This window comes from the organism of the source record quoted next, unplaced genomic scaffold (assembly GCF_019419815.1).
Source record: "Pyrus x bretschneideri cultivar Hongxiangsu unplaced genomic scaffold, Pyrus_bretschneideri_v1 Contig82, whole genome shotgun sequence".
Taxonomy (NCBI): domain Eukaryota; kingdom Viridiplantae; phylum Streptophyta; class Magnoliopsida; order Rosales; family Rosaceae; genus Pyrus; species Pyrus x bretschneideri.
The window spans coordinates 834,376-862,194 of NW_025999823.1; the positions used below are offsets into that span (position 1 = coordinate 834,376).

The 27,819-nt window shown below is 35.2% G+C and overlaps 1 protein-coding gene across 1 annotated transcript; it reads left to right on the forward strand.

Moving 5' to 3' along the window:
• Positions 1-17,055: 17,055 nt before the first annotated feature.
• On the forward strand, positions 17,056-18,446 carry LOC103936969 (zinc finger protein ZAT9-like). The gene has a single exon (XM_009346861.3). The coding sequence runs from the start codon at positions 17,141-17,143 to the stop codon at positions 18,293-18,295; it is 1,155 nt and encodes a 384-aa protein (XP_009345136.2). The 5' UTR covers positions 17,056-17,140; the 3' UTR covers positions 18,296-18,446.
• Positions 18,447-27,819: the final 9,373 nt, after the last annotated feature.

Consider the following 27,819-nt stretch of genomic DNA (forward strand, 5'->3'; position numbering starts at 1 on the left):
AAGCAAAAAGATGCATTTTGGAGCATTTTGGAGCAAAATTGGGCTTGGAATGGATAGCATATGATTGGAGCCAAAGTGTTGGACGAATTTGAAGGCCTTGTATTCATTTTGGACATAAAACAAAGGGTCTAGCCCATTCTCTCTTAAACCAACCCCAAGGCCATGCATTTCCTTCCAATTCCAAAGCCCACAATCACTTCAAAAGCCATGCAAAGAACCATCCATTCCATCAAAAACAATCCATCAATTCACATGCAAAACCACCATTAACACACATGCACCCAAACAAAGCCAACCTAGCTAACCCTACATGCATTCTTTATGCAACTCTTCATCATTGCACCACAAATCATTCACCCACATGCACTCATATTCCCATTTCCTTTCCAACATCTCACATGCATTTCCACCTTCCTACTTCATCATTTCACCACATTCTCCCTCTTTAACTCACATGCACCCAAACAAACCCAACCTAGCTAACCCTACATGCATTATTTATTAACTTTTCATCATGCATCCACATTCATTCCAACACAAAACACACACATGCACTTATTCTTTCATCATTGCACCACCAATTCACCCACATGCATTTCCAACCATTCACACCCCTTTAATCATTCTCCTAGCTATCATTCACATGCTCTCCCATCCATTCTCTCCCTATATGTTCCCTCCACTACTCCTATAAATACCCTTGCATTCATTCATTCATTCATCATCTCATTTCATACACAACACACCACAAACACTTCCATCTTCTCCCTAGCCGTGAGTTTTTCTTCCATTTTTCCTCCATTTCTTCCATTTCCATAATCTCCCAATCCATTCAACACACCTAAAACATCCCTTAGTTCTTGTGCCACAATAAAGAGGAAGATAAGAGGGCCTAAACGTTCATACAATTCACGTTTGAGTTGTTGGAATGTTTACGCGTTTCTTTGATTTCAAAGTTTAAATTCAATTCTCTTTGTTTTGTAATATGAGGAATGGAAGATAAGAGGGCCTAAACGTTCATACAATTCACGTTTGAGTTGTTGGAATGTTTAGGTGTTTCTTTGATTTCAAAGTTATGAGGAACTAAACCCTTTTTAGCTAGGGGTGATTTCAATACCATGATTATTTATGTAATATGAATTGATGAATTCCGGTTATGAACTCTTGATTCGTGAATGCAATTGGCTTAACTATTTGATGATTAACTTATTTGTGTTTGTTGATTGAGGGTCGACACTTAATTAGTATGCATGAATATGTGGCTAAAGTTTAAGAAGGTTTCACATAATCGTTACTAACTTATACTTGAAAGTAGTGAAGGTCGCTTGTCACGATCGCGTTAAGTTTAATTCTTAGCATGAGTAACATGATGTCATAGTTGCAAGTGCTTTGTCACGATGGGTTGGATGAGCTAGCCATTAAGTTACTCATGCTATGACATATTGCAACTATGACATCATGTTACTCATGCTAAGAATTAAACTTAACGCGATCGTGACAAGCGACCTTCACTACTTTCAAGTATAAGTTAGTAACGATTATGTGAAACCTTCTTAAACTTTAGCCACATATTCATGCATACTAATTAAGTGTCGACCCTCAATCAACAAACACAAATAAGTTAATCATCAAATAGTTAAGCCAATTGCATTCACGAATCAAGAGTTCATAACCGGAATTCATCAATTCATATTACATAAATAATCATGGTATTGAAATCACCCCTAGCTAAAAAGGGTTTAGTTCCTCATAACTTTGAAATCAAAGAAACACCTAAACATTCCAACAACTCAAACGTGAATTGTATGAACGTTTAGGCCCTCTTATCTTCCATTCCTCATATTACAAAACAAAGAGAATTGAATTTAAACTTTGAAATCAAAGAAACGCGTAAACATTCCAACAACTCAAACGTGAATTGTATGAACGTTTAGGCCCTCTTATCTTCCTCTTTATTGTGGCACAAGAACTAAGGGATGTTTTAGGTGTGTTGAATGGATTGGGAGATTATGGAAATGGAAGAAATGGAGGAAAAATGGAAGAAAAACTCACGGCTAGGGAGAAGATGGAAGTGTTTGTGGTGTGTTGTGTATGAAATGAGATGATGAATGAATGAATGAATGCAAGGGTATTTATAGGAGTAGTGGAGGGAACATATAGGGAGAGAATGGATGGGAGAGCATGTGAATGATAGCTAGGAGAATGATTAAAGGGGTGTGAATGGTTGGAAATGCATGTGGGTGAATTGGTGGTGCAATGATGAAAGAATAAGTGCATGTGTGTGTTTTGTGTTGGAATGAATGTGGATGCATGATGAAAAGTTAATAAATAATGCATGTAGGGTTAGCTAGGTTGGGTTTGTTTGGGTGCATGTGAGTTAAAGAGGGAGAATGTGGTGAAATGATGAAGTAGGAAGGTGGAAATGCATGTGAGATGTTGGAAAGGAAATGGGAATATGAGTGCATGTGGGTGAATGATTTGTGGTGCAATGATGAAGAGTTGCATAAAGAATGCATGTAGGGTTAGCTAGGTTGGCTTTGTTTGGGTGCATGTGTGTTAATGGTGGTTTTGCATGTGAATTGATGGATTGTTTTTGATGGAATGGATGGTTCTTTGCATGGCTTTTGAAGTGATTGTGGGCTTTGGAATTGGAAGGAAATGCATGGCCTTGGGGTTGGTTTAAGAGAGAATGGGCTAGACCCTTTGTTTTATGTCCAAAATGAATACAAGGCCTTCAAATTCGTCCAACACTTTGGCTCCAATCATATGCTATCCATTCCAAGCCCAATTTTGCTCCAAAATGCTCCAAAATGCATCTTTTTGCTTCCTTAGCCATATGAACCTAAAAACACACGAAAATGGCTTAAACTACTAAAACAACTATGAATTAACAACATAGATGCACGAAAACAAGCTAAGTAAGTCGCCTAAATATGCTCCTATCAGGCCACAAGACAACATCTGCTAACAAAACCATAAACTTTACCCATAGTTCAAATGAAATACACATCTAAATGAAACAAACAAGGTGTATAAAGGAGATGCAAACAGAAAAAGAACAAGAACAGGGGTGAGGAGGGGGGGATATCAACCCCCGAGACGGAGCATAAGGCTCAGTAATATGGTTTGAAACAGCGAAAGGAAGAAACACAATAACCTAAGAGTCTAAGACAAAGCTGGCCAGGATGACTCTTTCAGTAATTCAACCTCTTGTAAATCTAACAATAAACTCTAAAATATCACCTGAGCAGACTGTGACAAGAAGAAACTATTAATCCCAACTTAGGTTACTTAATTGTGCACATAAGCACATCAACTACATCATAAAGCACAAAGAAACAAGAATAAGATCCTAATTAACGGAATCAAAAAACTAGGTGGATAAATTTTTTGAAGGTAAAATAATATTGGTATTCCCCCTTGTTGCACAACATCATAAAGATCTTGAACAGCCTTAACTGCACCTTTCTCCTGTTCGGGTGTTCCCCCTTGTTTCTTTGCATTATATAAACAAAGAAAAATTAATAAAAATGATTTGAAAACTTTGAGTTTTAATAATAAAAACAAAATAAAGGGTAAAGTGAATAGTACCAGGATTGACTTTTTAGTGTAAAAATGTGATTTTTCGTTAAAGTGAACAGTACCGTGGGCTTTTCGTTAAAACTCCCAATAAACAAAGCGGTATATTTGAGTAAAAAGAAATCGATATACCAGAATAAAGCACAAACAAATAACTATATGACGATATCAATTTTTATGTAACTAGAAGAAAAGAAAGCTCGGAAAGATAATTTAAATTGTAGAGAGCTGCGTTCCCAAACGTTACACAACTATCACTCGCCCAAACAAAGAGGACAAAACCCTGTTCAAGATTCCGATCGAAGGTATTTCATACTTTCAGACCAAAAGTCTCAACCCATTTGAAGAAGAAAACCCTCCACCCCATTCTCCTTTTATGTTCCTAAATGCAAAGGTTACGTATAACAATTAAATGAATTGTCATATGCAGACTTTGTAGAGTATGTAGAACTCTCGCAAGCGAGCAATGTCCTGGCTTCTATCTATGATTCCACTTTCCTTCTTTGCTAGCTTTTGCTGGAAATTTGCACAAGGGGACAAACAAATACAAGAAATTGCTTAATAATAGATTACAAAATATAGGCACATAAATTCTTTTTGATAAAGAGATGATAAGTAAATACAAATCTAACAGCTTCAAACTCAACGCTCTCCCCCCCCCCCCCCAAAAAAAAAATTTTCTTCCTTCATACGAAAATATACCTTAATGACAGACGTCAATCCAGTGTTGAACTGTAATATTCCCCTTCCTTCACTATTGGGATCCAGATTCTGAGCCAGAGATTAAGCATGCTCGCATACTGCAGGGGAACAATCAGCACTTTCAAAATTGTGAGTTGCAAACATAGAACTTAATTATTTTGCAATATATACAAGTTTTTCACCACCAAATTACAGCAACAACTGAGTTTAGATGATTCCCCATGTTCAAATATTTTTTAAGCTAAACGAACCAAAGCAGAACTACCATCAGCCAATCTGGTCTGACAAAATGAGGGGCACTATTTAGAGGTTTAAGGTTTTTTTTTTTTTTTTTTTTTTTTTTCATGTAGATCTTGTTTCCTTTTGTGTAAGAAATTCCAAGTGAGCTGTTTGAGCATCTTTCTAAAAGCAGTTATGCACTTCAGGAATGGCCTCCTAGTGTAATTCAACACGACTGAGGAAAATGTACAAGGTGGGTTGCTTTGCTTCTCATCAACTCAAACGATCATCCTTTCGACCCAAAGAAACCAAGTGCTCAATCCCCCCACCCCAGCCACCAAATTATCCTCGCTGATTCTTACGTCACATTTAGGAAAACAAACTTAATTTCCACAACCCAAGCAAGCTACAAAAACTATAATTCAAAATTCGAAGTAAAAAGTAAAGTGGGTAACAAACAAATTCAGGAAATATTGGGATCTTCGTCTTGGATTTCAACAGCAGCTCTCAAAATTTCATCAATATCCCTATTGTTTGCAAGTGTTGGTGAATCTATTGTTTTGATGGAATACACATTCTATGAAACTAGTTTCAACAATCCAACCGTCAAACATGTTTGTATATACTTCGAGATCGCATACGCCAAAAATTGCAAAACACAAGCATTCAGAAATCAAGTAACGCTACATACCTTTTTGACGGTTATAAACGAAAGATCACGATTTAACGGTTATTTTAACTTCGATTTTAATGATTTTTTACAGCTACATTCCTTAACCCTATATGAATACAATGAATGAATTCAATCTTCAATTTAAAATATTTACTTTAGTGAATACCACAAAATCTTTATGTTATACTTAGTGAAAGTATACATAAACTCTAAGTGTTAGTAAATCTATCGTTTTGATGGGACATGCATTCTACGAAACTAGTTTCAACGATCTAATTGTCAAACTTGTCTGCATATGCTTTGGGATCGCATACGCCAAAAATCGTAAAAACCAAACATTCAGATATCAAGTAACGAGACAAAGCTTTTCGACAGTTATAAACAAAAAATCACGATTTAACGGTAGTTTTAACTCCAATTTTAATGATTTTTTACAACTATACTCCTTGATCCTATATGAATACAATAAACTAATTTGATCGTCAATTTAAAATATTTACACTAGTGGATATCACAAAATCTTATGTTATACTTAATAAAAGTATCAATAAACTCAAAGTATTAGTGAATCTATTGTTTTGATGGGATATGCATTGTATGAAACTAGTTTCAACAATCCAACCGCCAACTTGTTCATATATGCTTCGAGATCGTATATGCCAAAAATCGCAAAAAAATTAACATTCAGAGATTATGTCATGAGACAAACATTTTCGACGGTTATAAATGAAAAATCACCATTTAACGGCAGTTTAACTACAATATTGATGATTTTTTACAATTACACTCCTTGATCCTATATGAATATAATGAACTAATTTGATCGTCAGTTTAAAATACCTACACTAGTAGATATCACAAAATCTTATGTTATACTTAATGAAAGTATAAATAAACTCCAAATATTAGTGAATCTATTGTTTTGATGGGATACTCATTGTACGAAACTAGTTTCAACGATCCAACGGTAAAACTTGTTTGTTTATGCTTCAAGATCGCATACGTCAAAAATCGCAAAAAACAAACATTCAGATATCAAGTAAAGGGACAAACCTTTTCGACAGCGATAAAAGAAAAATCACAATTTAACAGTTATTTTAACTCTGATTTTGATGATTTTTTACAGCTAAACTCCTTAACCCTATATGAATACAATGAACTAATTCGATCGTCAATTTAAAACATTTACACAAGTGGATACCACGAAAGAAAAAGGCAATGCAAGAATCCCAAAAGAAAAGCAAAAGAAGGAAAAAAAAAAAAAAAAAAAAAAAAACACACACACACACTTTGCGTGATGTAGATACACTTGCGTCGCGCAAAACAGCTTTGCACAATTAAGACCTAGGTCGCACAAAATAGCTTTGTGCGACGCAGGTGTACCTACGTCGCGGAAAGTTTTTTTTTTTTTTTTTTTTTTTCCCTGTTGCTTATGAACTAATTCGATCATCGATTTAAAACATTTACACAAGTGGATACCACAAAATCTTATGCTATATTTAATGAAAGTATAAATAAACTCTAAGTGGTAGTGAATCTATTGTTTTGATGGACTACACATCTCGTCAAACTTGTTTATACATAATTCGAGATCATATACGCCAAAAATCACAACAAATAAACATTCAAAGATCAAGTAAAGGGACTAAACTTTTCGATGGTTATAAACGAAAAATCACGATTTAACAGTAGTTTTAACTCCGATTTTGATGATTTTTTTTACAGTTACACTCCTTGATCCTTCATGAATACAATGAACTAATTTGATCGTCAATTTAAAATATTTACACTATTGAATACAATAAAATCTTATGTATATACTTAATGAAAGTATAGATAAACTCCAAGTGTTAGTGAATCTATTTTTTTTATGCGATACGCATTCTACGAAACTAATTTCAACAATCCAACCGTCAAACTTGTTTGTATATGCTTCGAGATCACATACACCAAAAATCGCAAAAAACAAACATTAAGAGATTATGTAATGGGACAAACCTTTGTGACGGTTATAAACGAAAAATCACGATTTAACGGTAATTTTAACTCCGATTTTGATGATTTTTTTATAGCTACACTCCTTGATCCTATATGAGTACAATGAATTAATTCGATCATCAATTTAAAACATTTACACAAGTGGATACCACGAAAGAAAAAGGCAATGCAAGAATCCTAAAAGAAAAGCAAAAGGAAAAAAAAAAAAAAAAAAAAAAACTTTGCACGACGTAGGTGCACCTACGTCACGCAACGTTGGGAAAAAAGTGGTAAAGCATCTTGGTTTGGCGCCAAAATCTTGCGCGACGCAGAAAACATCGCGCAAATGGCCTTTGCACTACGCATTGGTTGGTGTGTCGCACAAGTTAATTTTTTTTTTAATTATTATAAAATTTACTTATGTGACTTTACTCCCTTCAAATTCTTTTTTTTTTTTTTTACATAAAACTCACAATAATATATTTTTCTAACAAAAACCCGATCCAAACCATAATAATAGATTTAAAGCTAATTAATAAATATATATACCATTCGATTTCTTAATTTTTATACGTACAAAATAAATAAATTTAAAGCTACTTATTATATATATATATATATCATTCAACTTGATTGGATACGCATTCTACGAAATTAGCTTCAACGATGCAACTGTCAAACTTGCTTGCATATACTTTGAGATTGCATACGCAAAAAATTGTAAAAAACAAACATTCAGCGATCAAGTAACCGGGACAAAACTTTTTGACGGTTATAAACGAAAAATCAAGATTTAATGGTTATTTTAACTCCTATTTTGATGATTTTTAACAACTACACTCCTTGACCTTATATGAATACAATGAATGAATTCGATCTTCAATTTAAAATATTTACACTATTAGATACCACAAAAACTTATGTTATACTTAATGAAAGTATAAATAAACTCCTAGTGTTAGTGAATCTATTGTTTTGATGGGATACGCACTCTACGATACTAATTTCAACGATCCAACCGTCAAACATGTTTGTATATACTTCGAGATCGCATACGCAAAAAACAAGCATTCAAAGATCAAGTAACGAGACAAAATTTTTCGACAGTTATAAACGAAAAATCATGATTTAACGGTTATTTTAACTTTGATTTTGATGATTTTTTTACAATTAGACTCCTTGATCCTATAAGAATACAATGAACTAATTCAATCGTCAATTTAAAATATTTACACAAATGGATATCACAAAATCTTATGTTATACTTAATAAAAATATAAATAAACTCTGAAGTGTTAGTGAATCTATTGTTTTGATGGGATACGCATTCTACGAAGCTAGTTTCAACAATCCAACCGTCAAACATGTTTGTATATACTTCAAGATCACATACGCCAAAAATCGAAAAAAACAAGCACTTAGAGATCAAGTAACAGGACATACCTTTTTGATGGTTATAAACGAAAAATCACGATTTAACGGTTATTTTAACTTCGATTTTGATGATTTTTTACAACTATATTTCTTGACCCTATATGAATACAATGAATGAATTCGATCTTCAATTTAAAGTATTTACACTAGTGGATACCACAAAATTTTTATGTAATACTTAGTGAAAGTATAAATAAACTCTAAGTGTTAGTGAATCTATCGTTTTAATGGGATACGCATTCTACAGAACTAGTTTCAACAATCCAACCGTGAAATATGTTTTTATATACTTTGAGATCGCATATGTCAAAAATTGCAAAAAACAAGCATTCAGAGATCAAGTAATGGGACATACCTTTTTTATGGTTATAAACGAAAAATCTCGATTTAATGATTATTTTAACTCTGATTTTGTTGATTTTTTACAGCTGCATTCCTTGATCCTATATGAATACAATGAACTAATTTGATCATCAATTTAAAATATTTACACTAGTGGATATCACAAAATCTTATGTTATACTTAATGAAAGTATAAAGGATAAATTACACAAAATTACCTCAACTATGGGTCGAACGACACTATCATACCTTATCTTTTAAAAATGATAATGTCATATGTCATATCCTGGCCCGGGCCCCCACCACTTCCCGGGCTCGACTCCACCGTAGCATGATATTGTTCACTTTGGGCCCTGACCACACCCTCATGGTTTTGCTTCTGGGAACTCACGAGCAACTTCCCAATGGGTCACCCATCCTGGGATTGCTCCATCCCAAAACTTGCTTAACTTCGGATTTTCGATGGAACCCGAAGCCAATGAGTTCCCAAAAGGCCTTGTGCTAGGTATACATATAAGGCTTACAGGATCCACTCATTTAGGCGATGTGGGATGTTACAATCCAGTCCCCTTAAGGGCCCGATGTCCTCGTCTACACACTTCCGCCCAGGGATTGGCTCTGATACTAAATTGTCACATCCCAGCCCGGGCCCCCACCACATTCCGGGCTCGACTCCACCATAACATGATATTGTCTGCTTTGGGCCTCGACCACGCCCTCACGGTTTTGTTTCTGGGAACTCACGAGCAACTTCCTAGTGGGTCACCCATCTTGGGATTGCTCCAGCCCAAAACTCGCTTAACTTCGAAGTTCCGATGGAACCCGAAGCGAGTGAGTTCCCCAAAAAGCCTCGTGCTAGAAACAGATGAGAATATACATATAAGGCTTACAGGATCCATTTCCCTGGGCAATATAGGATGTTACATCATACCTCATCTTACGAATTTGTGCCAATGTTAGACCTTCATCAGTTTTGTGTTAATTTCTCTGTTAAGTGCTAACGTGGCTAGTTACGGGGCCCACTCATTAATCCAATTGGATTTTAAAATAATTAAATATTAAAAAAAAAATTAAAAAATTATTTTTTTATATAAAATTGTGGGATCCACTTTTGCAAATCCTTCCTCACCCGTCCCCACCCAACCTACCTCCACCACCCCCTCTCTCCCTTCTTTCTCTTTCTCTCGCCTCTCTATCTTCTCTCTCCTTGCAAACCACATCCTTAAAATCCCAAAATCCAGATACCCTTCCCACCTGTCCCCCCCCCCCCCCAACCTTCCTCCACCACCCACCCACTTTGATGCCAGGGAGGCTGATGATGATTTCACCCACAGCTCCTCGAGTTAGTCTCTCTTCATGTACCAAAAAAAAAAAATCAGTTCGTCTTCCCCTCCCAAACCCACTCCTAAATTAGACACACCCTTTCTTCCCACCCGAGCCCACCCCCAAATCTGAGAAACTCTTTCTCTCTCTCTAATCCCTAGCCCCAAATCAAAGGCACTCCATCTCTCTATCTAATCCCTGCACCATCTGGATAGGAAGGGTGAGGTCAAAGTCGAACAGGGTCGCTTTCTCGAGATTTGGGAGGTTTGATGTGATTTTGAGTTTTGAGATTTGTAATGGGTTTTGGGATTTTGCGGATGCATGTTGCCTAGAGAGAGAGAGAGAAGAGAGAGTGGCGAGAAAGCGAGAGAGAGAGGAGAGAGGGGGTGGGTGGTGGAGGAAGATTGGGGGGAACGGGTGGGAAGGGTTTCTTGTGGGGAGAAGGGGATATGGGTTTTTGGGGAGGGGGATAGAGGGTTGATTGGAGAAAGGGATCTAGGTTTTTGGGGAAGGAGGATACGAGTTGATAGGTGTTTTTTTGGTTTTTTTTGTTTTTTGTTTTTGTTTTTGTTTTTGTTGTTTTTTTTCAAATTTTTAATATTTAGTTAATATTTAATTATTTTTTAAAATATTTAATTATTTTTTAAAATATTTAATTATTTTTTTAATTGAAAGTGGGCCCATAATCAAGCCACGTCAGCATTTAACCGAAAAATTCATGGCCAAGCTAATGGAAGGTATAACATTGGACCAAATTCTAAATATGAGGTATGACATTGTCAATTTTAAAAGATAAGGTATGATAGTGTCGTGAGACCCATATTTGAGGTATTTTTTGTCATTTACCCAAGTATAAATAAACTCTAAGTATTAGTGAATCTATTGTTTTGATGGGATACACATTGTACAAAACTAGTTTCAACAACCATTAAACTTGTTTGTATATGCTTCAAGTTCGCATACGCCAAAAATCGCAAAAAATAAACATTCAGATATAAAGTAACGGGACAAACCTTTTTGACTGTTATAAACGAAAAATCACCATTTAATGGTAGTTTTAACTTCGATTTTGATGATTTTTTACAGCTACATTCCTTGATCCTATACGAATACAATGAACTAATTTGATCGTCAATTTAAATTATTAACACTATTGGATACCACAAAATCTTATTTTATACTTAATGAAAGTATAAATAAACTCCAAATGTTAGTGAATCTATTGTTTTGATACGATACACATTCTATGAAACTAATTTCAATGATCCAACCGTCAAACTTGTTTGTATATGCTTCGAGATTGCGTACGCGAAAAATAGCAAAAAACAAATATTCAAAGATTATGTATGATAGGAGCATATTTATGCTACTTAGCTATATTGTTTCCTTGCATTTAGTTAGTTAATGACTACTTATTATAGTCTTTTAAGCTATTTTCATATGTTTGTAGGTCCTAATGGCAAAAAGAGCAAGAATGTGCATTTTGGAGCCATTTGGAGCAGTTTTGGGCATCAATTGGATAGCTTATGAGTGGAGCAAGGTGGATAGACGAAATTGAAGTCAAGAGAGGCTAGGAAATGCTACAAATCTGGAGAAACAAATTCAAATACAAAGGAGAAAAGGAAAGAGCAAGAAATAAGGAACATTATCCAACCTTATCTTATCCTATCCTAACCAACCTTATCCTTTCCTAAATCTAGCATTATCCTATCTTATCCAAATCAGTTTGTGCCTTAATTCTAGCTATTTAAAAGGGAGGTGTTATACATTTAAATACATAACTCAGATTCTAGAGACCTTATCCCTTGCGTGCCACATATATGCCATTCCTTGGTGGATTGGGGGTTGTAATCCCTCTCCTATAAAGGTGTTGCACCCCTTAGCCTAAGTTCTTCTAGAAATCTGCCCTAAATACGCTTTCTAGAAGCCCTTATCTGCTCCTATATGTATGCCGCACCCTCTCCATATTCTTTTTGGTTTTTTGATTTCTAGAAGGTCCAAAAGCCTAGTCCTTTTTCCCATTGGATTGTGCAATCCTTTTCCTTCAGAAATTGTTCAAGACCTAGCCTATAAATACAAGCCTTTGCTGCAAGTTTTAATGATCCATTCACTCATTCATTCATTCATACATTCAGCCATCCAACACCATAATTCACACCACATCACCCTAGTGCCGCAAGCAAGGAAGGAAGGAGAATAAGACTTGTGCAATCTGCCATCCAAGGAGGGTTCGAAATCTGCCATTAGAGTGTGGAGTATTTCTAGGTGTATTCTATCCTTAGTTTTAGTTCAATGTTTATATTAATTTGGTTTTCAATTATGATGAACATGTGGAACTAATTTCTTTTTAGTTGGAGGTGAATTCGAAGTAATGATTATATGTTTTATATGAATTGATTATATCCAGTTATTATTTCTTGAGTATTGAATGTGATTTGCTTATCTAAGTTATCAAAACTTGTTTATGTATGTTGGTTGAGGGTCGACACTTAATTTGCATGCATGAATTTGATGTTAGAGTATAAGGGAGTTTCACGTAATAGTTATTCACTTATATTCACAAGTAGTCGAGGTTACTAGTCACAATCGTGTCAAGTAAATCCTTGGTATGAGTCTCATGCGTTTCATAGTGATGAATGCCTTGTCAATGCTTATGATTTTCATAGAACTTAATGACTTTTGATATGTATCTCTATTATGCGTTTCATATAGGGAACTTGAGAAAGATAATTTGATTGCGATGCATATTTCTTCTAATTCAATGAAATAAGGAAAATCTGATGGTTGATTGTGCGATGCAATTAACTTGGGGCGTTGTCATTTATAGTCTAACGGAATAATAACTGAAAATTGGTTTATATGCATATGTCATGTGTGGAGAAGGACCCTCTAACTAGCCTTTCACCCATTCAAATCACCCAAATTTGTTTTTACAAAGTGTTTTATGCAAAGTTTCTGTTTTAAGTTTTAATTTTGTCAAAAACAATCCCCCTTTCATTTAGTGTTGTTATTTGAGTGAAAATTTGTTTTCTTTTAGTCTTTTGAGTCAAGTTAAGTTTTATTTTGTCAAAACCACTTGCTAAGTCTAGAATTGAGTCTTTTTGATTGTTTGTTGTTGTTTTGAGTGTTTTAAGTTAGTTTTGAGTCTATAGAATCTAGTTTAGTGTTTTTTTAGTCTTATTTGTGTTGATTAGCATCCCTAGTTGATCCCCGGTCTAGAACAATCCCTACTTGCATATATACTACAATTGTCACAAATAGGGTTTAATTTGTGTGTCAAGATAATTTTCACATCAATGTAACGGGACACACGTTTATGAAGGTTATAAACGAAAAATCATGATTTAACGGTTATTTTAACTCTGATTTTGATGATTTTTTACAGCTACATTCCTTGACCATATATGAATACAATGAATGAATTCGATCTTCAATTTAAAATATTTACACTAGTGGATACCACAAAATCTTTATGTTATACTTAATGAAAGTATAAATAAACTTGAATTGTTAGTGAATCTATCGTTTTGATGGGATACGCATTCTGTGAAACTAGTTTCAATGATCTAATTGTCAAACTTGTTTGTATATGCTTCAAGATCGCATACACCAAAAGTCGCAAAAAACAAACATTCAAATAGCAAGTAACGGGACAAACCTTTTCGACGGTTATAACTGAAAAATCACCATTTAACGGTAGTTTTAACTCCAATTTTGATGATTTTTTTACACTTTGTGATCCTATATTAATACAATGAACTAATTTGACCATCAATTTAAAATATTTACACTATTGGATACCACAAAATCTTATGTTATACTTGATTAAAGTATAGATTAACTCCAAGTGTTAGTGAATCTATTGTTTTGATGCGATACGCATTCTACGAAACTAGTTTCAACGATCTAACCATCAAACTTGTTTGTATACACTTCGAGATCGCATACACCAAAAATCGCAAAAAACAAACATTCAGAGACTATGTAACGGCACAAACCTTTGCGACGGTTATAAACCAAAAATCATGATTTAACAGTAATTTTAACTTCGATTTTGATGATTTTTTACGGCTATACTCATTGATCCTATATGAATACAATGAACTAATTTGATCGTCAATTTAAAACATTTACACAAGTGGATACCACAAAAGAAAAAGGCAATGCAAAAACCCCAAAAGAAAAGCAAAAGGAAAAAAAAAAAAAAAAAACACTTTGTGCGACGTTTTCTGCGTCGTGCAAACAGCCATTGTGCAACGATACTTTGTGCAAAGATGACTAGTGTTGCGCAAAGCTGTTTTGCACGACGTAGGTGCATCTTCGTCTCGCAAAACAACTTTGTGCGACGCTAAACTTTGCCATGGAAAGTGTCATTGTGCAAAGGCCGTTTGCACGACATTTTCTGTTTAGCGTCTCGCAAACATAATTTGCGTGACGAAATTTTTTGCGTCGCACAAGTTGCCGTTGTACAAACATGTTTTTGTACTAGTGATGAGAGCTCTTAAGGTTTTTGCCAGAATGAAGGTAAGATAAAAAATTGTATGATGGTAGAGTTTAGTTTTTGAGAGTGGGTTTACTAATAAATATTGTTTTATTTATAATTATATTTGTACTTGATGGTAATTCTGCAATAGGGACAAAAAAAATTCACATTTAAAGTTTAAGTTGAGTGTAAAAAGATGTTATATGGGCCCAAATAAAATTTTCCTAAAAGAAATTCTAAACTAAATTCAACGTGTTTTTTCCTTCTTTATTTTGAAATACTTCATTTTTAAGCATATAAATCTCAGCGCCCATAAATTCTGAAATTATCGTTTTTCGCAATTGTCATAAAGCCAATACCAATTGATTATCTTCTATGCAAATTTTTAAGCACACAAGAAAATTGCTACCAATTTTATGGGCATTTCCTTACCCACTTGTGTGCAGTGTGTAAAATGTTAACGAAATTATGAAATATCTGAAATGTCAACGATACATATGGAAAGGAGGTGAAATGCAAACTTATCTTGTATCGTTGAGATATAGGCAAATACGTGCATATTGACGATATTTACCCGATTCGTTGCAAAAAATTTTCCAAAATTGAATACATATTTGGAACTTCTAATTTCCGTCGACATCAATTAATATTAATATATCTATTGATACTTCTATAAATTTGCATATCATTATTTTCATATATATCGAAATTTTAAACACTGATTATGTGCAGTAAAATATCCACTCGAGGGAAAGGCTTTGTAAGAACCAAAATGCGGGGAGCACATTAAAAGAGAACTCGGTCTACAAATCGCCCTAACAAAACGGTATTTACTCACTTAACCCCCCCATACAAAAACTCCTTTCTCAAAAGGAGGTTAGTTTCCTACTCATTTTCCCACCCTTCGTTCTCCATCAGACATTTCAACCAAAGATCCAAATTTACAGGAAAATCAATCTAATACCAATTAACTCTAACAAAGGCCCAACAAATTACTTTTGCTTCAATTCAGGCTCTTTTATTTGTTTTTCCATTTTTCTATTTATTTTGAGATGAAAATAAGTATAAAGATATAAATCACCGGCTTAAATAAAAGGTTACATAATCTTTTTTGTTTTTTGTTTTCAATAAACGATATTATCTACATTAAGAGAGAGGAGTTAGGCTTAGCCTCATAATGAACTAGCAACAATGTGGTTTAAATTCGTCATTGGTGAGAATCAAACATAAAACCTCTCACTTACAAGTAAAGAAAATACTACTAGATCGTAGTACTAAGTGACAAAAGGTTATAGAATCTTAAAATAAATTAAAATCTGATTCAGTTTTCTCCTTTTTAATTACTGTACTTAGATGTTTAAAGGATTAATGATCCCATATTTCTCTTTTCCTCAACGCACTTATGTTTAATTGTGTACGTTTCTTTCGATTGATTTATCGAAAGCAACGACAAAAAATTTAAGTGTTCAAAAGAAGAGAAGTGGTGTGTCTATTATTTTCAATGTTTACTCCCTCGAAAAACATTAGAAATCCGACGATGACACGTGGGACGTTTTGTGTTTGTTATTGTTGCTCGGTCACCGCTCGGTGAGTTAAACAAGTGTGGTAAACAAGTGGTTGCTTTTTATGTTCGGAGGACACCATTGTTTTTAATTCAGCATCATCGTTACAACAAACCCCAGCAGTTTCCTTGACTTGGACAAGGAAGCCACCGGTTTATTCTGGTACTAGTGTCCAAAATGCCACAACTACCCTTCTCAAGCAAAAGAGGAAAATCCAATTTCCTTGGCAAATGGCGGATAAAGAAGGGCATTTGGGAAACCAAAGGAAAGTGGTGAAAATAAAGGAGACGGTGTGGGGGATGGATGGGGATCTTCGTGAGGATTTTCACATTTTATTTGTTAATCGTACATCGTCTGATCAGAAATCGTTAAATACATTGGTTTTTAGGTTTAAATTAAAAAATTCAAAATGACTTCTAACCACATAATGTACGATAAACAGATAGAATATAGGAATCCTAAGATCCTCGCAAAGAGAATCCGGATGGCTACCAAATCCGTGGGGGAAAGAGGAATAAAAACAGAAACGGGCAAGCTTCGCATGTTACATGTGCCCTCTTTCAAGTTTCTACCTTCATGGTTACGCTTTTAATTAATTATAATCCTAAAATTTTGCCCCTTTTAATTGACCAAAAAAATTCAAAACCCAAAAACACCTTTTTTTCCTATAAATTATTTATTAAAAGTAAAAATAAATTGTCGGTTTGTATATATTTCTCTTCTGGTGGCTTCCTTCCACTACCTTGTCTCCAGGAAAAAAAGGAGAGCTCACAATTGCTTTGTTTTGCTCAGTTTTTTGGTCTGTGGTTTGATTGATTAAATTTTAGGGTTTTTGGGTAAATTGCAATGGAGGAGCGGTGTAAGATTTACATGAGGAGCTTCCCCAATGGCAGAGCCTTGGGGGGTCACATGAGGTCTTACGTCATGAACCATCCAATTCCCCCGAAACCGGAAGATGAAGACGAAGAAGCGAATCGAGAACAAACCCAGCTGACCATTGATGAGCTGTGCGATTTAGCTTCAGCTTCTTCTCCATCGTCATCAGACGATGAAGAAGAACATGATGATGATATGATTTATGGTTTGAGAGAGAATCCAAAGAGAAGCATAAAGCTAGTGGATCCTGAGTTTTCTTTTGTCATCCATGCTGGCTCTATGGTTCTTCAAGACAGAGATAGTGAGACCGAGTCGTCCAAGAACCCAACTCGGAGACGATGTAAAAGAACACGAAAATCCTCCATGATGGCGCTTGATCATCATCAAAATCATATTCAGTATCACCATCATCAAAAACTCGAATCTTTCAAGAAAATTAAGGTCAAGAACAAGGTGGTCAGCAGCAAGGCCGATTCTTTCGATCCTGAACCTGTAAGTTCAATTTCTGATGCTACCAAAGACGAAGATGTCGCCTTCTGCCTCATGATGTTGTCGAGAGACAAATGGAAAAAACAAGACCGCCACCACCACCATGAACAAGAACAAGAAAAAGACGATGAAGCGGAAAGATCAACGGAGGACACGGATGATTCTGAGGAGCATCTGATCAACTTACCCAGAACCAGAACTGCTCGAGGGAAAAACAAATGTGAAACGTGCAACAAAGTTTTTAAATCTTATCAGGCTCTTGGTGGTCACAGAGCAAGCCACAAGAAGATTAAGGCTTTGAATGCGAACCCCATTTACAAGCCCGAATTGGAGCAAGAAAATTATAATGTGGCAGGAAATTCTTCCTCGGGGGCTGAACGAAAAATTCATGAATGCCCAGTTTGTTTTAGAGTTTTTTCCTCTGGTCAAGCGCTTGGCGGGCACAAAAGATCTCATGTGATGAGTGGTTCTGCAGCAGAAGCAAGCAATAGTAGTCCTCCATTGAAGAGTTTAAGTAAGCTTAGTGATAGTTTGATAGATCTTAATCTTCCTGCTCCTTTTGACGATGATGACATCAGCCAAATCGAGCTCTCTGCAGTTTCTGATTCAGAGTTTGTGAACCACGTTAGAAGATGAAGTTGAAACTGGTTATGTTGTCGTTCCAAACTTGTTATGCCAATTGGTTGTTTGTTATAATTCATAGAAATTGTTCTTTCATAATTCTAACAATTTATGAACTTCCCAGTTCAAATATTCACATGTTTTTCTGGTTTTTTATTTATTTTTATTTTTATTTTTATTTTTTATTTTTATAATTATAGAGTTATGTAGCTGTAGAATTAAATAGCATTCATTCTGGTCATGTGTATTTGTTTCCAAGCAGTTCAAGCTAACTGCTCTAACTCTTTTTTTTTTTTTTTCTTTTTTTTTTTTTTAATTTAATTTTTAATTGGGAAAAAGTCATTCTCAGAAGAGGTTGAGCAACCCTAAAAGCAACTCAACATCTTTCACTATTGACATTTCACAGTTCATGAGGAGGAAGAGGAAGCTAATTCTCACTCACTTATCTGCCTGCCCTCTCTACTACTTTGTCTCAGTCTGTCTGATACTGTTGCAAGCTTTACTTGCATTGCTGATCTGCATACCCAGTAAAGATTTGGATTTTTTTTTTTTTTTATATTTCTTTTTTCAAAAGCGTTATTATGTACTAATCTATTCTACTGAAATTAGAATTGAAACATGAGTGTATAGAAACGACACACTATTCCTCTGGCCAACTAACCTAATTACGTTAAAGAGGGTATGAGGGCGACACATAGTTGTTCTAGCCAACTAATTTAATCATATTTCCCAAGCTCGAGATCGTAATGACCATAATATTGGGGAAATGAATCTGAATTTTCATTAATTACCCACCAAAAAAGAAAGTATGTTTTCCAGATGTGGGTTGTCTTCAAAAGGGTGGATTGTGAGAAAAAAGGAAAAATCAGGAAATCTTTGGTTTTGCAGAGAGAATATTATTTGCGTTTAGTTTGGCGTGATTAGTATCAGACTGCTCGGAGCAGACTTTTAATTTGTATTTACAACAAAAATGGCAGTTTCTTACCCATTTCTTTTAATTTCTTAATCAACTCGCACTGATCGAATGTATTTAGTCATGTAATTGAGGTTTTAAGGATGCTAATCCCTTGAAATCAAGCATATTCTTTTTTGGATTATTACTTTTTATAACGGCAACTAAAAGTTGAAATTTTCTCTGTTTATACTTGGCAAAATTGTTATTTAATTTCTTCACTTTTAAATGTAAAATTTTATGTTGAACTCTTATGAATGACGAATTCGATATCAACCTATTATTAACTTATTATGTTGCTAAACTCAAACCTTTATCTCAATATCGTTGGATAACAAAATATATAGGACGCAATTGCTGGTTGCTTTTTTTCCCTCCCTTTTTGGCTTTCCAGTGTTGAAGTAATTCTTTGGATTATGTATCTTTTTCCCTTGGGGGGAGTGGAGTTGGAGTTTGGATGGGCAGAGAATCTGCCCCCTTACTCAATACGCTGAACCATAGATATCTGACCAGAGAAAAGAAATCATTTTTATATCCATAAGTTTCAGTCACAAAGGGCCAAAAAAAAAAAAAAATGAGACGTCGAGGTTGGTTTTCAAACTCTGAATAATACAACTTGAATTACTTTGATACAACGACATAAAGCCACTAAATACCACTAGAACCAAAGACTAAGTGACAAATTACTTTGAAAATGAAACGCTAAGAAACTTTAGAAACTCGATCACTCCATTTTTATACAATGATACACGAATGTGAGATATCCCGACCCAGAATGTATACTTGGACTCCGAATCGAGTTGTGTTGACCGACACATGGAGGGTGATAAAACCATAAAGTGTAGTGTAGCGGAAAAATGATGTGAATAAATTTAAACCTAAAAGTGCGTAATCAAAAGAGTGCGCGGATGAGCAAGATTGAACTCATTTCACACATGATGTCAAAGCATAAGACAATATAGTAAATAGGATGAGGGTTATACCACTGAAGATAACCATTTCCTAAGATTTGCTAGAATCCTCATTTACACATAAGCAGAACTACCAAACTTGGAAGGGCGAAAAACAAAGTTGAGTGGGTCAAAAAAATAACATTTTGTAAAAACCTTTTCAAAAACATTATGACCCCTCACTGTAAAATCAAGTATAGTTTCCAAAAATATACGTACTACGTATAATAAGAAAATACTTACCGTAGCCTACAAGGTCTCAAGAAATCAATAATGCACAACCATCGTAAATAAGCACAAGGTGACCAATATCACATAACCTCATAGTATGTAAACATATCATAACAAATGCTCATCAACATATGCTGACATACGAGTTCGTACAAATAATTTTTGATATGAGCAGGACTGGGTGTAATCAATACACTCTAGTACTACGATCATGTGAAGGCTAGTGCTGAAGTACGGTCACATATGAGTCGGAATTGCCTAATGCAATATGTACGATAGGACTGGCACCGAACTTGGATCCAAGGTGAGCAAACGGTGCGGATGTGAACATACACGTGAAGGACTGGCCCTGGCCTTGGCCCTGGGGCGAGTTCTAATACCAGAGGTGCATCAATGATGAGCAGGTAACATAAATATAATCGTGCCACAAAGATTCGATAACTCTAATCAACATAGTAATAATCACAGCTGTAAATATAATATCATGGTATATCGTGCATATTTGTGAACCTATAGGGTTCATAAATAATCTCCTAAATTCCGTCATTTCGCTACTTCATGTAACTTTAATCTAAGGTAGGCGTACATAGTAAATTCTTTTTCAAAGTATAACTAGAAACTAGCAAGCATGCATATACTATAAAAAGAAATGACCTACTCACAGATACGCAGTCGAAACGAAGTCTTTGAGCCTTTCTTGACCTCATACACCCTTGGGATACGTTTCCCTATATATGAAATTACTAATTAACTTAGTTTAATAACATATAAAACAGAAACTTAAATAAAACCTCCGCAGATTGCTCAAACATAGGCTTTGAATATACGAAATCGATCTATTCAATGTCACAAACCTACATAAATTGATAGAAGGTCAATCGGAGGCCGGACGTGCCGCCACGCGCTGGCTAAGGCATGGCCATACGCACCACCACGCGCAGGGAAGGTCCTGATGTCCGTCAGGAATATTCCGTTAAATAACTAACAGAGTTTAACGGCGTTACCTGACACAGTGAGAATATTCCGTCAACTTTGACAGAATATTCCGTTGTCTTCTCCGATGGTCCTCGCCATTCACCGCTGTATGAACTCGCCGGAATTTGGAAAATTTCGTCAGTTTTTTGGTAAAATTTCAAACCTTCATATCTTCTTCATTTCTTAACCATTTTTCACAAAATTTATACGGAAATGAAGCTTGTGAAGTGTAGAACCAGTTTATACCTTTTGGAAGTTCAAAAATGGATGGGAAAAGGCTTGAAATTGGCTCAAAAGGTTTGGCCAAAAACTCAACTTCTTGAAATCGGGTTGTTTCACGTCAAAGCTTCCCTAAACCTTCACTAAAGACCTTGGGGAGTTGAGTGGAGGCCTTTAGACTTCTTAAAAATTCGTAACTCGTTTGCAATTCATTGGAGAAAAACTGAGCTAAGTTGGACCTTGATAGGAGCATATTCATGCGACTTAAATGGCTTGTTCTCGTGCATTTACGTTATGTTTCTCTAGTTATTTTAGTCCTTTATGCTTCTTTTGTGTGTTTTCAGGTTCTAAGGGCAAGGTATGCAAAAGGATGCCTTTTGGAGCCTTTTGGAGCAAATTAGAGATTGGAATGGATATCATGTGCTTGGAGCCAAGAGGATGGACGAAATTAAAGACTTGAAGTAGGAAAGTTAAATCCTAAAAGACCTCATGTTTAAGCATCATTGAAAACTCCTACGCATTTTAGAACACAAAAACAACATTCCTTGCAACCTTAGGACATTGTCGTGTGTTTCCTTGTATCTCCGTTGCTTGCCATGCAAGGAAGGGTTTTGTTCCCTATTTTTAAACACTTAAAGCATTCACTTATCATATCATTCACTTAACATATCATTCAATTATCATATCATACATTTATCACTTATCACTTCCATTCACTTATCACTCACCACATATCATTCATTTATCACCACATATCATTCATTTATCACTTATCAAACCATTCACTTATCATAACATACACTTATCACTTATCACTTCCATACACTTATCACTCACCACATATCATTCATTTATTACTTAACATATCATTCACCATTCACTTATCATAACCATACATTTATCACTTATCATACTCATAATTATCTACACATTTCAACCATTTAAACATATGCATTTCAACTCACATGCACACCCACCTCTTTCAAACCCTTCACATGCATTTTCTTCATCATTTCCAACATCTCACATGCATTTCCACCTTCCTACTTCATCATTTCACCACATTCTCCCTCTTTAATTCCACATGCATTCACTTCATCATTCCACCATTCATTCTTTATTCCACAAACAAGTCACATGCATTTCCACCTTCCTACTTCATCATTTCACCACATTTTCCCTTTTATTTCCACATGCAATTCTTCATCATTGCAACCACAAACACCTTAAACAAATAGCCATATACATCTCCACTCCTCCTATAAATACCCTTGCATTCATTCATTCAAAAATCATCTCATCTCATTCACAACACAACACACCACAAACACATTCCTTTCTCCCTTAGAATCCAAAAACCATCTTCCATTTCCACCAATCCTCATCCATTTCCATAATTCCCCAACACTTCCATCCCCCCAACCAACCTATCCTTAAACCTTGTGCTACAACAACGAGGAAGAGAAGAGTGCCTAAACGTTCATACAATTCAAGTTTTGAGTTGTTGGAATGTTTAGGTGTTTCTTTGATTTCAAAGTTTCATTTTAATTCTCTTTGTTTTGTACGTATGAGAAATGGAAGAAAAGAGTGCTTAAACGTTCATACAATTCAAAGTTTTGAGTTGTTGGAATGTTTAGGTGTTTCTTTGATTTCAAAGTTATGAGGAACTAAACCCCCTTTAGCTAGGGGGTAATTCGAAATATATGTTTATGCTTGCAATATGATTTGATTACTTTTAATTACGTTTCATAAGTTGTGAATTCAATTTGTTTAACTATTTGATTGATATCCTATTTATGTATGTTTATTAAGAATGAACGCTTAATTTTCATGCATGAATTTGACGCTAGAATATAAGTGAGTTTCACGTAATAGTTATGAACTTATATTCACAAGTAGTGGAGGTTGCTTATAAACAATCGCGTTAAACAAATTCTTGGCATAAGTTTCATGCAATCATAGTAACGAATGCCTCGTCAACACTTATAGTTTTCAATGTGCTTAATGATTCTTGCTTGTATCTCTATTATGCAATTCATGTAGGGAACTTGTGAGGAATGCTTTGGGTTGTCGTATGCAATCATCCAATTCATTAACTTAAGGAAAACTTGACGGTTAATTAAAGCGGACCTAATTAACCCGGGGCGTTGAGAATTCATGGTTTATTGAAATACAATTAGAAATCTTTTTATTATGCAAGTGTAACATGTGTGGAGATGAACCCCTTGGCTAGCATCCATTCATTCCATTTCATCAATTTCATATTTACATTCTATCTAGTTTATTTACTTGTTTCGTTATTTCAATTTTTGTCCAAATCCAATCCCCCTTTATTTTGTTTAAGTCTTAGTCTTTCTTACTTTTAGTTTTGTATTCTTCGCATTAATTAGTGTTTTAAACTTGTTTTTACGTTTTTGAGTCAAAATCCAAGTGATTAACAATCCCTCCTAATCCCCGGTCTAGAACGATCCCTACTTATACACTTCACTACAATTGACAAAAAGAGGGTTTAATTTGTGTGCGCATAAAACTCGCATCAGACCTTCAGAGATTGACATCCAAAACTCGGTCAAACCACGATCTAAGGGCACATTTGATTTCGTGGTGGGTGAGACGAGTTCCATGGTGTTGTTTTCAAGCCACGTTTGAGTGTTGTGAGAATCGTTTGAGGGAGTTGCAAAAAGAAAAAGAGTTCGGGGACAAAGAGAGAAGAGAGAGAGAGAGAGCTTCGGTGAGTTCTAGATGGGTGACAGGTTTGAGGGTGATAGTTGATTGGGTGGATAAAAAAGGAAGGAAATGGCTTGATTGGTGGAGAGGATTGTGGGGAAAGTTAATTGGTGGTTTGTGTGAAGAAAGGGGGACCGGATCCACCAATTAGGGAAGGAATGGATTGATTTTGTACAATTTTTAATGTACAAAATCAGCTTCCCTACAATGTTTCACACACTAATAATTTGCACGCAAGTGTACAAAAATAGCTATGGTTAACGTACTTTAATGGAGCATAACTTTTTCGTTACAGATCTGATTCGAGTCTAACACATGCTCATGCGTTCGTAGCGACGAGTACTAATTTAGTACGAAACCAGGAAAATGAAACTGAAAACCAAAAACCATGTCCACGTCAGATTCCACTTTTGTCCAATAAGGGTAAAAACGTCAAAACACATCAATGAAAAAGAAATCACATTGAAAAGTAGGGACGGGTCGTCACAATCTACCCCCCTTAAGAAAATTTCGTCCTTGAAATTTAAAATCATTTGCTACACAAACTTCACGGATAGGAAGAATAAAATATATGTACGTGAAAGAAGAAATCAAGTCAAAGTGGTTGTACAAAAGGGAAAATGCCGCTCCGTCGCGATCGGAGCACATTAATTCATTTTTCATGCCTCCAACTCATACTTTCCCTCTTCTTCAGTATAATAATATAATATAATAGTTTTCGTAAAAACAAAATTTCAAAAATATTTATATGTACTAACGTCCCGTCGAAAATACATATATATAACAACATAGGTTAAAGAAGTTGTACTCATTTAAAACTAAACATAGGATTTTTCTACTATGTTCCCATGTGTCGCGTACTCCGAAAGTAAGTACATAATATCCTTGGGTCGAGCCCAAGTAATAAATAGGTAAAATACAACAAACACATAAGTAAGTACTAACATAAAAAGACCTACCTATTTACTTGCTTAACGAATCCAATGAATAAGTTATTGATATTACAGTCTGCAGCCTGTAATGCCAACAACTCACTGTTGTCACGATAAGTAAGGAACAATTCCCGGGGTTGCAATATTACCATCATGCCCCCATTGGGAATCACACAAACAATGTTTGGTCAAGTCTCTATCGTGCTTACGCACTTACCCCTTGGGCAACAACAACAATAAAACAATTCAACATTGTGAACTCTCACAATTGAACACTTGTTCGTAAAACTCCTCTGTCAAACAAGTGCTAAGCAAGTAATCTCCAAACTACGTTCCAATCGTGTCACAACCTAATTGTAGTTACAAACTCCTCTGTCGGTTTGACGGAATATTCTGTTAAATAACTAATAGAGTTTAAAGGCGTTACTTGACACTGTTAGAATATTCCATCAACTTTGACGGAATATACCGTCGTCTTCTCTGGTGGTCCTCGCCATCTACAGTTGTGCGCAGCCTTTTGAACTCGCTGGAATCTAGAAATTTTTGCCAATTTTTGGGTAAAATTTTAAACCTTCATATTTTCTACATTTCTCAACCATTTTTCACAAAATTTATATGGAAATGAAGCTTATGAAGTGTAGAACCAGTTTATACCATTGTGGAATTCCAAAAACTGGATGGGAAAAGGCCTGAAATTGGCTTGAAAGGTTCGGCCAAAAACTTAACTTCTTGAAACCGGGTTGTTGCATGTGAAAGCTTCCCCAAACCTTCACTAAAGACCTTGGGCAGTTGAGTGGAGACGTTTAGACTTCCTAAAAACTGAGCCAAGTCGGACCTTCTAAGTTTGACGTCCAAAACTCGGTCAAACCACAATCCAAGGGCACGGTTGTGTTTGTGGTGGTGAGACGAGTTCGATGGTGTGGTTTCAAGCCACATTTGAGTGTTGTGAGGATTGTTTGAGGGAGTTGCAGAGAGAACAAGAGTTTGGGGAGAGAGAGATAGAGAGAGCTTCGGTGAGTTCTAATTGGGTGACAGGTTTGAGGGTGATAGCTAATTGGGCGGATGAAAAAGGAAGGAAATGGCTTGATTGGTGGAAAGGATTTTGGGCTAAGTTGATTGGTGGTTTGTGTGAAGAAAAGGGGACCGGATTCGCCAATTTGGGAAGGCATAGCTGGATTTTGTACAATTTTTAATGTACAAAATCTGCTTCCCTACAGTGTTTCAAACACTGATAATTTGTACACGCGTGTACAAAAATAGGTATGGTTAACGTACTTTAACGAAGAGTAACTTTTTCGTTATAGATCTGATTCAAGTCTAACATGCGCTCACGCATTCGTAGCGACAAGTAGGAATTAGTACGAAACCAGGAAAATGAAACTGAAAGCCGAAAACCATGTCCACGTCAGATTCCACTTTTGTCCAAAAAGGGTAAAAACATCAAACCACATCAATGAAAAAGAAATCACAGTGAAAAGTAGGGATGAGTCATCACAAATGAGTGTGAGAATAAATTGGTATTGAACTCACAATTTACGAAATTCAAATATAAGACCTTTCATCACAGTATAAGAATATCCTTAGATCGTAGTGCTAAGTGACCGATCTTGCTATCTTTAGTATGTGTATTTAATTTTTGTATTTATTTTCTAGTACAATTAATTATCCAAGATGAGGGGGGAGAGAGAGTAATATGTAGGCGCGTCAATATTTGTAAACCACTTGGAAACAAGTCATGGATTGAGAGAATCTCCTCTGACAGAAGCAAAATTCTTTTGAATTAGCATTTTATATTTGTTTTGTTGGCCGGAAATCACTCCAATAGATGGGATGTAAAATACTTACTCGGCCCATAAATGTAATAATGATATAGATTTACATTTTTTTTGCCATATTTAGGTGGTGAATCACGCCATTAAAGAGATAAAAAAAGTAAATGAGAATGTAAAATGAGATGTCAATGTAGTTTTTACATTTCAAATTTGCACATTTCTATTGAAGATGTTTTGATCATATTCAACACTGTATTAATGAACCATCATTTTAGTCAAATTGTACTTTTCTTCCTAAATTTAGAAATATACTTATTCACTGAAGAATTCAATCCCAAAAAGGTTTTGTAAATTATTTAAAATAAATTACAGCGAAGGAGATTTAGCTATCCCATTGATCATTGCGAAGATCTCTTAAGGTAGAATTTTCATGAATATGTATCTGTAAGGACTTTAATTCAACGAATGAAACATCGTACTTCAAGAACAAAAGTACTCTAGTATTCGCTAACAATGTCCATAATATATACTTTCTTATCTTTGCACGTAAAATGGTATCCAAATTGAGTATATATAAAGTTAAATTAGTAAAAAGAAAATATGTTACACTCTCAATCCAAATCAACCGTGAATTCGCGCTGCATTATGTCAAACTTATCACACCTCATATTCTAATTATGTCAACCTTATCATACTCTCATATTCTAATCTTAATGCCACAAGAAAATAAAGAAAAGTTCAATGGCAACATCCTTGGTTTAAAGTTACAGAAAGAAATTCT